The sequence below is a fragment of the Strix uralensis genome, chromosome 3, assembly GCF_047716275.1.
Source record: "Strix uralensis isolate ZFMK-TIS-50842 chromosome 3, bStrUra1, whole genome shotgun sequence".
NCBI lineage: Eukaryota > Metazoa > Chordata > Aves > Strigiformes > Strigidae > Strix > Strix uralensis.
The window spans coordinates 112,218,732-112,232,686 of NC_133974.1; the positions used below are offsets into that span (position 1 = coordinate 112,218,732).

At 40.0% G+C, this 13,955-nt stretch overlaps 1 protein-coding gene across 1 annotated transcript in view; it reads right to left on the bottom strand.

Annotated features, from left to right (window-relative positions):
- Positions 1-13,955, bottom strand: part of FSHR (follicle stimulating hormone receptor) — an 87,087-nt gene that overhangs the window by 21,807 nt on the left and 51,325 nt on the right. Inside the window, exons 3-4 of the mRNA XM_074864880.1 lie at positions 4,930-5,004; positions 4,463-4,537 (exon numbers count right to left, since the gene is read on the bottom strand). Of these exons, the coding sequence (XP_074720981.1) occupies positions 4,463-4,537; positions 4,930-5,004 (150 nt within the window). The remainder of the gene's footprint in view (positions 1-4,462; positions 4,538-4,929; positions 5,005-13,955) is intronic.

Here is a 13,955-nt window from a genome sequence, read left to right on the forward strand (position 1 = left end):
ACACCAGCTACATGTGTGTCAGGTCCTCCACGAAGTAAGACCAGACAGGTACAAGCAGCTGCAAGACTTGGGCTCTGCTCTGCACAATGCAAACTATTTTGCAGATAAAACGCATACTTTTGTGACCTAAATTTCTCCTCCCCTCCAACAATCCAGCTGTATGCCCTCAAAATTGATCTGAAAGGAGTGTTACAGTTAAATCTTTCTATTTTAAGCTGAGATTGCTTAATACAGGACGTTGACACATCCACTGTAAAAAAAGAACCAAAGGACACAGATTACACATGAGAACTAATTTTGGAAATAAAATAGGTTTGAAAAGCCATTACTACATTATTAAACAGACAATGCCACAGCTCTCCCTAATGAGAGCCAGATAAATAATCTTGTACCCATGAAAAGGTCAATATGTTACCGTTCTGAAGCAGTCTGTCTCTTTGGCATATATCCAAGAAGACCAATTAACAATTCCCTTCACTGCTTCTAAAAGACTGGTGAGAAAGTTAAGGTTGCCTTTTTCTAGAACTTTTAGAGTATTTCAGCATTGCACTTTTTTAGCATTGCATTTTTTTAGCATTTTTCTCTCCTTAGTGTTTTTGCCATACTAGTAATCATGATGCAGGAGACAAAGGCAGCTGGGTGAGCAGGAAATTTATTTGTACCCAAGTGGACAGAGGTAAAAGCATATGTTAGTGGCTGTAATGAGCCCAGGAAGATGATGAGAGGAACAAGGCTAGCCAGAGTTTCTTGCCTGCCCAAAAATAAGATCTAGTGGTGATACAACTATTTTTGAAGCAGCACAGAGGAAGCCTTGCAAGCAACATGTTGCAAAGGTCACTAAACTGATGGGCTATGGTGCTTAGGCTCAGTTTCAGACATTAACACTGCTTAATTTTCCTCTTTTTTTTTTAAAAAAAAATGAAAACTGCCAGTTAATATATACTTTTCTGTGAGATTTTCTGAATTGTGTTTTAACGGTTCTCTCACAGCCACAACACTGTTGTCAGGAATCAGACCACACATCTTGCACCCTGCCAGACTGCCACTGTGGCTGGAAATTTCAGAAGAACCACAAGATGCCCAGTAATGGGCAGGTACCTGAGTCTCCCTGCTGTGGCATGCTGGTTGCAGCCAGATCTTACTATACCTCCTTACACGGAGATACAGGGGTGACTGTGCCAGCTGTTCTGTCTGGTGGGTCAGACCAGGAAGGGTTACAGAGGTCTACGTCAGGGTCTGCAGTAGAAGACTGTCCAAGGACCTCTCTGAGTACAGGCCTCCATCTCCCCCTCTGCTGCCTCGATGTGGACTATTTGGGAAGCTGGCATGGACCCCAGCTGGGAAGAAGGTACACCACATGGGCAACAGGAGCATGTCCCAGTGAGACCAGCATCAGGTTTGCTTTTCCACTCACACACAACCCCGTATATGATCAGACAGAATCTCCTAATCTGTTTTGTGACAAGATATTCATGAAATCACTTGCTATTCCTTCCTAACTTCCAGCAGTTAATGGGAGTTTCCCTAATTGTTAGTTCCTCTTCATGGCCTTAAAATTTTTATCATTTCTCAAATAGCTGTTGATAGCGGACGCTTAATCATTTTCTCAGTTATTTTAAACTCTAGTCCCATATGAGCTCCCCATAGCATCTTGCCTAATATTTTCATTAATTGACCCTTCCTCAGATGTCACTAGAAGGTGAATACTAGGACTAGGTTACCTTTACCAACTGCCATTTTGCAGCCTTCCATCAAGGTTTCTGCTTTCTCATTAAATTAACAGTCCTATTCTTTCAAACAGTAAAACTCTGCCTTTTCAAGGGGACGTGTCTAAAAGGGCAAGCACCAGTGAGTGAAACAAGGCGATGGAGAAAATGGGTCTTTCCTACAGGAATGTGCCAAGAAAGAGCACGAAGGTACGACTGTGCGTAGAGAGAGTGACCTGAATATGATGTAACTCAGCATCACACCCAGCTCACTGCTATGTGGAAGGCTCTTACAGGTACTTTGAGCCCTGCTCCTGATTCCTATGGTGTGAATTGGTGTAGCTCCACTGAAGCCAAAGGTGGTGTGCTAATTTATACCCCCAGTGCAGCTACCTCAAACCTTGTCATTAGCACGGAACACACATTCATCTCTTCAGACTCTCAGAGCCATGAAGCCTGCACCTTTAGTACATTTATAGTCATACAAGGTGTGGGGGGGTTTACCTCCTAAAATGAAGGAACAGAGAGGATGCAGCATAAATCCATTAGTGGAGTAAACACTGAAGATGGATTTTATCCATTTAAATTAGAGAAAAGCTTTGGCACAAGAACGAATGTAAATGAAGTGGCTGGAAATAAAATTAGAGAAAATTTTCTAGTCACCAAATCACTGAGTTTCTGGAAAAGCCTCCCCTGGAAAAAAGAGAGAAAGCAGGGAACATTGGAGGCATCAAAAACGTCAATAAAGGACTTTAATTAAAGGGATACATGGAGTGGAGCCAGTAAGAAATAGGATAGAGTAGTCTGGGGAGTCTCTTCCAGTCCTGTGTGCCCACAAGGGAGAATACATAAAAAAGTACCCAGTATATATTTTCCTCTAATTTCAGCCAGTGAGTAGAACTAGCTAAAGAGGAGTGAGGAATGGTTAGTTAGACAAGCAATCCTCTATATTTTTAATCTGTTGCTTCTATAGGTCATAAGAGAGCTGCTGCAGCTGAATTTTTGTCTGAATGTTTGAGCCAACATGTATGGGAACATAGAATGATAAATGTTCAAAAGAGGGAGCATCCACTAAAATAAAGAGAAAAACTTCCACTAAGTCAGATGTTTAAAGTGGGGATTTACCTTTTCCTCATGACCTACAGGTTGTGTGTCTCACATTTCAAAAATCACTGAAATTAGTGTGTTCATTACTGTGTTCACATTTCTTCTTGTTCTTCAGTTCTGCATGAGATAAATGTGCTCCCATTGTTTCTAACCATCTGTACACCTGACAACTGTACTACTCATAGCAGCTTGTTCTGGGATTTCACATGGGATAAACAAATGCTGTGTTTTCGTTCATAGGTAGCCAGAATTACTCAAAGACAGCAGTCACCACTGAATGACTCAGGCTTGAAACCAAAGGCGTATGATTTCTCCTCATGACAATGCAAATTTAAAGCTTTATTTCCCTGCTCTCTCCCCAGAGAAAATCTGTGTTTCAGTTAAGAACATAAAAAAGTGCCTGGTGAATTTGATAAAGCAGATATTGGTAAAAATGCTGAGGAGAACAACAATCCTACCACAACTCTAAGCACATATTCCAGTTCAATGAGGGTTTAAACTATAATGGTTTGTGTAGCTCTAAATACACCTTATCTCTTGAAGTCCAAACCTTAAATCTCAAATCTTAAAGTTCAAATTCCAACCAATGCCTCTTGGCATTTTTGAGCTCAGAACCTGTCAGATGCTAGTGATTTTCAGAGACCTTAAACACTCATTAGCTTACTGGGAGCTATGCTTATTAGACCACTGACCTGATTTCATCCCATCTTCAAGAACATCTAACCAGACAATTAAGCACTTACTCTTATGTGCTCAAATGTAGAAATCATGATCAGGCTTCTTGTGTAAGTCAGGAAAACAAGGTTAGGTATATGTGCTCAGGTGGATGGACATACAAAAGTTAAGCTAATATCCTGCTGGGCATATATGCCATTGTTCAGCAAAAAACACTGTGTAAGCTTATTTAAGCTATGGCCATTAAAAACAATTACTGTTCATTGGACTTAGCTGGGGTTTTATGCAGAGGAGAGATAATCAGCCATGTTAAGATCACACGCTAAAAACTGTGAAAATATTTTTGGGTAACAGTCTATTTTAAGGATAGATTCAATTATCACTGAATTGTGATGGCAAGCCTATGGGAGTGGATGTGGCAACCATAGTTGTGCAAGCAGCATTTTTGATGAGACTGGTTGATGAAATAAAGTTATGACATATACCAATATGTTTGCATTCTAAAGCTTTAATCATATCACATCACACATTAACGAAAACCATTGCTACAGGACCGCCATTGCTAAAGAAAAAAGGATTTGAGTGCTTAATACCATGTGTACGAAGTATAACAGAGAGCAGAGTCATAGCAAAGACAGATGACAGAGATTTTGTCCCAGAGCTCTTGGGTGGATTTTCACCCTAAAGTTGTTTTTATAGACAGAAAAAAGGCTCAGGTCCTTTTCTCATCATGCAGTTTCAACCTGATGCTTAGACAGGCTCAAGGATCTTATGTGTGTGAATATTATTGTCACCTTTTCTGAGGACTGTGTGCAGGCCTGGGTATGAAAATGTGGATTGACAATGTGCAGCTAGCAGGGGGAGAGAGGACATTACTCTGTTTTACTACCAAAAATGCTCAGCACAGGTTGGACAGAAACACATCTGTATCATTCAAAATTACTATGGTACTTCCAAAGTGCAAAAGATCTTACAAATATCTGAGGCTTGGAAGGTGTTGGAAGGCATCCTGATCAATGTACACGAGGTTGTTGGCCTTCTCAATTCGTCTGCAAAGAGAAAATAAAACATTAGAGGAAATATACAACTATATTGATTTTAAAATATCTGTGGTTGCCCCATGATGTAGTGGTACTATACACTGAGATTTTCTTTTTGACAGCAGAAGGTCTGCACATTTTCAAAGAGCAGCCTATCACAGACCGGCAGACCCCCCCACCTTTCAATATCAACAGTGGTTTGAGAATAAGTTTCAGGCTGACCAGAGAAAGAAAGGAACAGTTAGATAAGAAGATGGAAAAGACAAAGAGAGGTTTCAAATGTTCCTTTATCGCTTTGAATTCTTCAGAGCTTATCCGAACCAAACTGCAAAACCTCTAATACTTGCTTATAATGAATCTTTATAATTGTGTCCTTTGAATTTAGATTGCTCATTACTTACATTTCATGTAGTTTGGGGAGGTTGGAAAACACATTTGCTTCTATGACCTCCAAGGCATCATTCTGTGAGATCTCTCTGAAAAATAATTTAAAAGTCAAGATATTTCAAGCCATGGTGAAGCAGAGATTGAAGAAGTGAAAAATTCAGAATGAACTTCTTCCTAGATTACTGATGAATTTTAAAAATAAGGTGGATATTAGATAAGAAAACAGACCCCAAAACCACCAATGACCTGCCACCAAGCCAAACAACACCACACAGGAACAGACATCTTCTGAGGCTGGAGTTTGTATCTGTAATGGCAGTCCTGCACCTCCTGCTGTCACCATTCCCTGTGTATTAGAAGGCAGGGCCCATCCATCATTGGCTGTTGGATCTCTGACATCACTAATTACTAATAGAGATTTAATGAGAGCTTTTAATGTGGTGAAGAAAAAAGGGGGTGAAAGGTGACCGAAATAGAGAAGACAACTAAAAAGTTCCCAGGAAATATGACACAACTTCAGCAGTAGGACATGATGCTGTCTTGACCTGATGTAAATTACAGAGATTAAAATTAAGCCAGCAGACACATCCTTATTAGGAGCTGGAGACCACAGACATGAAGATGTCTTCCATGCCTTGGAGAGAACCCTATATGATCTCTTCTGTATACAATTAATATCCACTTCCAGCCACAGAACTGCAGAATAAAAATGGACAGTTTTCTGTTATCAACACACCAGAATGCATCTCCTGCTGGTCCAGAATACATATTTTTTTTTTCTCCCTTAATCTGTGGAATGGTAAAGAGATGGCTCAAGGTAATTCAGAACTCAGGAATTCTCCTGGTGAATCAACAGGTAATTACTGCAGTGCAACCTGTCCTGATTACATCCCTTATGATGGCAGTCACCAGGGAAGTTGAGGCAAAGACAGCTATGCCAAAAGATTCCACACTGCCATTTTTGGGAACTGTGCAAAAATGCTATTTCCCAGGCCGAGGTCAGCTGTAGGAAGTAAAATTTGTAATACGGATATAACTCGGTGACAGTGTGACAGTCTATTGGATTTAAATGGCAAGGTAACTGTGCACGTCTTTGGAATGAAACTTTGGATAAATAGTCACATTGAAAACTGGATGGCATTTGTTCCTACATATCTGGTTCTTTTGAAATTATATTGGTTGCAAATAGATTTGAACAGGCCTGAGGTAAAACAATAGATCATAACAACAGCTGCACAGTCACAAAAATCACAAAAATTATTACAAGTAATATAAAAAGTATTCCACTTCCTTCTGACTAACAACTGAACTGTACCTGACAAACTGTACCTGCCCATTTAAGACAAACAAAAGCCTTGTAAAAGAAGATAAGTTGCTCATCTGACCTTTTCTGCTTTAAAAAATGCTTCAGTGGTTTGATATTTTTTATTTTATTAAGAAACTCGCCCTGCTGTTTCCTCAAGGTTTTTACAGAAGAAACCCAGTTCTCATCTGCTCTGGAGCTCTATACTGACTGAAGAATATGAAAATAAAAGTACCTGAGGACTGACAATAGGTGCTTGGTAGGGTGTGATGAGAACTGCATTTGTTTAGCAGTGCTGAACCACCAGCTCACATGTGAACATGTTCCTCTTTATTATTTAGGTTTCAGCAGCAACAAAATGCTTCCATTGAGACTAGGATTCCTTCCCATCATGCAAGCTGCACAGTCATTCCAAGAGATATTTCAAAGACTTTTATATCTTCCTGTTTTCTTTAAAAATTATGCATTAAAAGATATATGGTAGAAACAACCACCTCATGTACTGCATTTGCATGACAGTACAATTAACTTGCTTAACTACAGCCTAGAAGATTTAACAACATGGGAGGTGTCTCAGACTTTTAAGATTTAGTTTGGTTTCGCTCATGCTCTTTTTGGGGAGTCAGCAGTATATTTGCCATTCTCCACAATCTAAAAATCAGTTGCCTAGAAAAAAAATCACAGAAAAAGCAGAACATTTAATATCAACAAATCCATTTAGTCAGAAAAGATTTCATGCCACTAAACAGCTCAGGGAAAAATGTCATAGACTTGTTGGCCTTATACAGGCAAAAAAAGTTTATTAAGAAACCAAAATACAGTAGTGACCTCACCTGCCAGATAGGGCTGCTGAGGGTAATAATTTTTTATGATCCAATCTGCTATCTAACTTTGGAACAACTTGGACGATATGCTTTTTTTTAATGGAATGCTTAAAATTGAATGTTTCTGCATCAGGAGAGTGTTTTGGCTTCCTAGGAGTGGGATGGGTTATGGGCTTTGTTTTGGTTCAAGAAATGGAAGATATAGATCTGATTAAAGTAGGGCACGAGAAGGCCGCGACACTTTGGGAGGCTTGAAGAATGCATGGTTAAGGAAGGAATGGAAGAGAGGTAGGAAGATAGAAACTAATCTGTTTTTACAGGATTAAGGTTTTAAAAGAATTAAATAACACTGGTATGAGGCGGGTGTTTCAGAGATTTGGGGAATGACTTGGCTTTCATTCTAATATTCCCATTCACAGGTACAAAGGTGACAGTAACCTTTTTTAAATAGGTAATGAAAATATGTCAATTTAAAATGATTTTTGCTGTCTTCCAGCTCAAGCAAACAACTATTGCAGCCATTGTGGTTATGAGACTCTCAAGACAAGTGAAGGAAACAAAAGGGAAACGTTAATGGCAGCAGGCAGTATCCCTTCTGGTGTTGGCCTTCATCCTCTGTGTTCAGGGGATTGCAGGGGGTGAGGGAAAAGGACAAGACCCTCTGTCCCCCAAAATGAATTTTGCATCCTCTGCTACGCTCTCTCCAGGAAATCCTGTTGATGATGATACTCATCATTGTTCTTTGCAGATGAATACCAGTTTACAGCACTAAAGCGCTGTTTTCTGACAGAAGGCCATTGCTATTCTTGTCCTTTGGGGTGTCCATATACCTGTTACAGGCTGTCATTCAGGTAAGAAGGGTAAATTAAAAAAACCATTCAGTTTAGAAGAACAGCCACACACTGTGGACAACTCTAGTTTGGGTTTTGGTTGCTAATTTGTGTCAACAATTTATTTGCATCTGGCAAAAAATGCAGACCCTGCTCGTGGAAAACCAAAAGAACACTATCTTAGATACAGGTATCTCTGGCATTAAAAGCACAAGCCATTGCTGCTCACATCAAACAACCAACTCAGCAGACTCAGATTCTCTATAAAGGAGAGCAAATAATACCTGCAGCAGCAACTACAAACTAGTTTGCTGGCTAGTATTTGTGCAAGAGATTTGTCTTACAGTATAAATACACACAAACAGATGATTGCTCATAATGCATATCTTATTATATACCATCACGAGAGAAGATGGGACTGTTATTACATTGTTTGTTTGTAATGAATGATACTATTCACTCTACTGTTAGCTATCACAGCAAATCCAGATGGCAATTTGAGCATCATTTCTGAAGCATGCAAGCCTTTGAATAGATGGTATGCAAAACAATTGGGGCAATTTCTTAAAAAAACCCCAAACCTTCAAAACCCCAAACCACTCAGTGGTTGTAAAGTGCTCAGGCATTTGCTAAGCTTAGTTTCCACTGCATGCACAGCTCTATTGAAATCAGCAGTGATCTTCAAAAGCGTAAAGTGTTTATTCAAACACAGCCTAAAAGAGGAGAAACTATTTGGTAAAAATGTTTTACAAAGGCATAAAGGATAATTGTTTTTACTTTTCTTTAAAGAGAATGTAAGATTTTAAGGTGTGACAGCATCACATGACTAAGGAATTTCCTCTAATTTGCCACTAACTTAGCAAACTAATTGTTATTACCTATTAACAAGCAACTGACTACAGCGTAGCATTTCCATGTGTGATAGCCAGAGCCAGTGACAGCAGGGAGAGTGACAGAAAATGAAGAGGAGGAGGAAGGTGCTGCCTAGTGGCAGTACAGTCTTAGCTCAGTTTAGGTTGCCTGCAAAGCTGCCCTTTGGCAGGGCTGGTGATACATCTTCATGACATCTGTGATGGAGCCCAGCATGAAGCATAGGAAGCATTCCTCTTCAAACCAGCTGCACTCAAAGTGCGACGCATAAAAATCAAGATACGTTGAAACAGCCTTTTAAACAATTCTATTAGCAAGCAATTTATAGTTCATGGTGGTTTCTTTGTAGTCCTCTAAAGAAAAAGTCTCTTAGACTAATCAAAGTCTTACAACAAAAGCAAGACTGTATTGAACTCACAAACTAATGGTCTTGTAGCCAAGTGGTCTCACATTTCAAAATAATGAAAGAATAAAAGACTGGACATTTATGTGTCTTTTATGATAAGAACTCCTTTCAGGATCAGAGTGGGGCACACAGGCAGGGACAGGGTCATTTTTCCCCTGCTAAGAAACGTGCCCATTTAAAACGTGTGAATGTATGTGTGCATATATACAGATGTAGATGTGTAGCACAGGTGAGTAAGTAGAAACTTGTGTCAAAAGAAAAGCAAAGCATATGCATGGCAGAAGACCAGCTTAAAGGAAGATCACAGCATCAGTCCCTTACATGGTGCGCAGGGACCTACACTCTCGAGCACAAAGACCTTGTAATACCACCAGCAGGAATGACATAATGCGCCCAACTGTTGAGCTTAGCTGTATGATGACCCTAGTAAATGTGGGATTTATGGATTTCTGCTTTTCATCTCCCTGTGGCAGACTAGCAGAGGGGGCTGCCCTGTGTGTTGAGGTTTCTCAGGCACTTGTCTGGTGTGTGTACCTAGCCCAGAGGACATGGTACATGGTGTGAAGGGGGTATTTCCCCCCTCTCCAACCACCCTGCTCTCCCCTAGTGCTGGGTGCGACCCACTCCCTGAAAACTCCTGCAGCTTTCCTTAAATTTTCTTCCAGGGCAGGTACATACACTTGATCTGTTCACCTTATATTTACTGTGATACATCATAATTTGGCCTTTTGCCCTTTTATCCTCAGACTTTGAGCATTTTTTTTTTGTGGCATAAATATCCTGTGGATTCCTGTGAACAATTTTTTCACTCTATAGGCACTTGCAATTACCAGTGATACTGGAGGTATCAGTTACTGATTCGCAGAGCAGGTAGCCTCACTGGGCTCTCTGAACTGCAACAAATCAATAGTTTTGCATTGATTTAAGGGAAAAGGGAACAAAAAAAAAAGGCCAGCACTTTTTATCTTCCCCCCCTTTCTTTAAATGTAAATACCCTTTAGAGCAATTTGCCATGTTAGTTTTACTCGTTGGTTTGACTGATAACACAATTTATGTCAAGCTTAAGAAGGAACTAACAGCAGTGTGGTGTCACACAGGCAATCCTGCCCAGCATTCTCTGGGTGAGCACCTGTGGGAACAGCCTGCAATATGTCTGAACTGAAAAATTAAACACCTGGCTACCTCTGTCTCCACGTCGTAGATGAAGGAGCTCTTATTTCTTTCAGTGTGATCAGAAACAAGCCAGTCTGAAATCTCCTTTTGAAAACTTCCCTCTAAAGTGACAGCAAAATGCTACTACATTGATTTAAACAGGTTACAAAAGAAAAGCTATTTTTCTTAAAAGTATTAGAGACTTTTGACCTTTTAAAAATAGATAGTTGACACTTTCCCCTGCCACTTTCCTTGTGAACATGAAAAACTTGTCTCCCTACCATGATTTATTGAACACCAGAGAGTTGCAGGCTAATATATCTTAGCAGTTATTGACATTTCAAAAATGAATTCAAGCACTGACTCTTCTCATCATCTCTTTACTTTGCTGAAGATATACACACATGTTGTACTGACCTGACGAAATAAGTGGGATACCCATTTAACCAACTGAGTATTAACAGTGATTTCACATTTAGAGCAAAAAGGTGTATATGCAAGTCTTCGAAAGTTACCAGGAAGCACCAATACTGTGTCTTCCTGCCTTCTCCAAAGGGCATGACACCATATTATCAAATAAATCAATGAAGGCATGGGAAAAATAAAATGCAAATTTCCACACAGCAGACGGAAGCAAAGGGGATTTTATTTCTATCGGTGCTTTAGCACCATGCCAGCAATCCAGAGGAAAGTCTGTTGAGAGTTTGGTTGCATCAAATTAATTGCCCATGTAACAGTTTTACACTAGTCTCTCTAATCTGAAAAAGCACACGATTAGTCTGCAGAATTGGAGCTGATAATGACTTGATTATAAGAATTGATTTTATAATCAGTACAGTTTGGGGGGATAGATATCTCTTCATACTGTAGCACTAAGGGCATGTGTTATACTAGTTTTAGTTTATTGCCAGCAAAGCTGGAAATACATGAAGCTTTGTGGCATCAAACAAGCAAGGACTGGGTCTTTGGAGGAAATAGCAGCTTTCTGCAGAAATGCTGGCTCCATGCAGGCAGCCAAGCGAGATGGGGTTTATAACTCAGTGTCCTCCAGCCACTGAGGCAGACGTACCTGCTGCCCCCTGCATTTGGGTATCACTAAATTTTACCTTTGACTGTGAAAGCTTGTAGGCAAGGTAGAAAAATGTCTCCAAAATAAAAACACCCACCCTGGCAATGGCAATTTTTTCTCAGACGTAATGGGCTCCAGAGGATCTTGAGACCACGTTGGCAGACAAAAATGGCTGTTCAGCTGAGGAAGGGACCTCCTTGTTCAGAGATGCTGACACAAGCTTCATGCCTACATCGTAACTCCTTCCCCAGAAATGGGCTAGCAGCATTTATTGCCACTTATCTTTTATTACTTTTCTCTTGGCTTTGATAGCCAGCTAATGATGAATAGTTTTACTAAGATGACCTGGGCAGATGAGGAGATTACATTTGAGATAATCACTCGGGAGAGCGGCTGAACAAGGAAATGGGGAAGATAATTTCTGGGTAAAACCAATAGGCAGACTGTCTTTGATTGGGAGAACATGTGGCTTCCAGGATCCTAAGTCTAGTGACAGCCTTTCCAAACAGACCATCTTGAAGCAGATGTTCCCAGACACTTCAACAGACAGTTTTGAAATGCTTTGAGGAAGCGCACATACACAAGAAGCCTCTGGAGGACAGTTCATTACTAACTCCAATCCATTACAGAAATGGAACGATCTAGAATAGCAAGTGTCTCAGATATGCACAATTAAACTTTTTAGCTAAGAGGGAAAATTGTAAAAAAGTCTTTCTTACTCCTCAGTTCTGGCATTAAAAATCTTCCCAGGTTTATGAGAGATCTCTGAGTATTCACCAGAGCAAATGATGCAGTATGTTATACCCACTACAGTGAAAATAAATCTCCATGCCTTGACCCATCATGAAAAAAATATTAGCATTGTCCAATGTTAAGCACAATTATGAATATAGACATTATCTTACAGTTGCTAACACCATCTATGACATCTTTCAAATGTCCTTCTGAAGGGATTTATGTTTCTCTTATTCAATGTTACAGTCTCCCTGTGAAATACCTTTTTCCAGCACAGAGATTTCCTTCTGTCTTCTTTTCTATTTGCATTCATTCTTCCCTTCCATAAAAAACACTTAATATTTCTGTGGTTTGTGTCTAACTGAGGCCTTGACCCTACAAACTCTTATCCCTGAGTTTTGACTCCAGTTTCAGTCAAGACCCTTGTGCATAAATATTTGCATGATTTGAGCACTCAGATATAACTTACTTGGGAAAATGTCATTTTATGCTTCCAAAGTTAAATCCAAACTTCTGCCTTTTAACAGGCTGCCAGAGAAAACACAGGGACCAGCAAGAAACTACTAAGTCAAAAGCTTTACAAAACAAGTGTGCAACATGGGTTATTTATTTGATTGTGGTACTGTGCTATCATAAGCAGAAAAAATTACCATTAAGCCCAAATCTGCAGGTTCTATATTGGAGGACACAAAGATGACATGCTATGCAAACATGGGAAGTACATACAATCCCTAACCCTTTTGCCAAGTGGCTGATGGCAGCAAAGAGGAACCTGATTCAATACATCTAGAGTCTTATTTGACAAATAACTGAACAGCTCTCCACTATGAACCCTTGGAAAATCACATGCTTCTACCTGAGCTTCCCTGACACAAATAACCCTCTTCATCAGCAAACAGTGCAAGACTGCATACAGATAAGAAAGTCTTAATAGGGGGAACCTATCATAAAACTTGGGCCAAAATTCAATATATTATTATGTTTCTATGTTCGTATGTGTATACACACAATATTCCAAAAAAAGCAATAAAAATAACAGACCTATGGCCACACAATGGTGCTTACTCACTAAAGGCAGCCAGCAGCAGCCTTTTGGCACAACTAATCTAATTTACAAGGACATTGCTCATGTACATCATGAAGGGTCTCTGCCACAACTATGCTGCGAAGCTCAGGTTTATATAAACACCAGACAAACAAAGATTTTCTGCTATTGTCTGCTGTTGTAGTGCTTTAGCAAGAAAGTCCTCAAACTGGACTCAGCCCTTTGATGGGGAGCCCTCAGTACCGAATTCCCCAGAGGAGTCTCCGTAGGAATGAGGCAAAATCCTTGAGAACCCAGAGGCAATTTCTGGCCTCTTGGGAATGACCTGTTTCTCCTATATAAGAGCACTTTGATCTCCCTGAGAGCCCTTCTCCTCCACACTATTCTGGGTCATATCTAACTGGGGACATAGAAAGAAGTTGGAGCTAGAGATGATGCAAAAAACCTTATCTGAAGTAGTTCTTCCTTCTTCATCAAGGGAAAAGTAAGAGGAATCTTCCTCCCCAGCCACAGTGCTTAAAGAAGAAGGCTGAACAAGGAATGTGGTTTGAATAAAAAAATGATGTTTTCTTTAGAAGTTGCTGTGTCTATTCCTTTGCTGTACTGCACTGCATATACTTATGATATTTTTCTGTCTGGCTTCCTGTATTGATGTAAACAAACTGGAACTTACAGTGTTTTCACAGCTCACATGCCTGGCAAAACATTTTTTGTTTCCAGTAAAACACTTTGAAAATATATTACTGATGGGGGGGGGGGGGGGCGGGGGGGGAAATCTTGGAGTGATATTAAACCACAAAAATTAC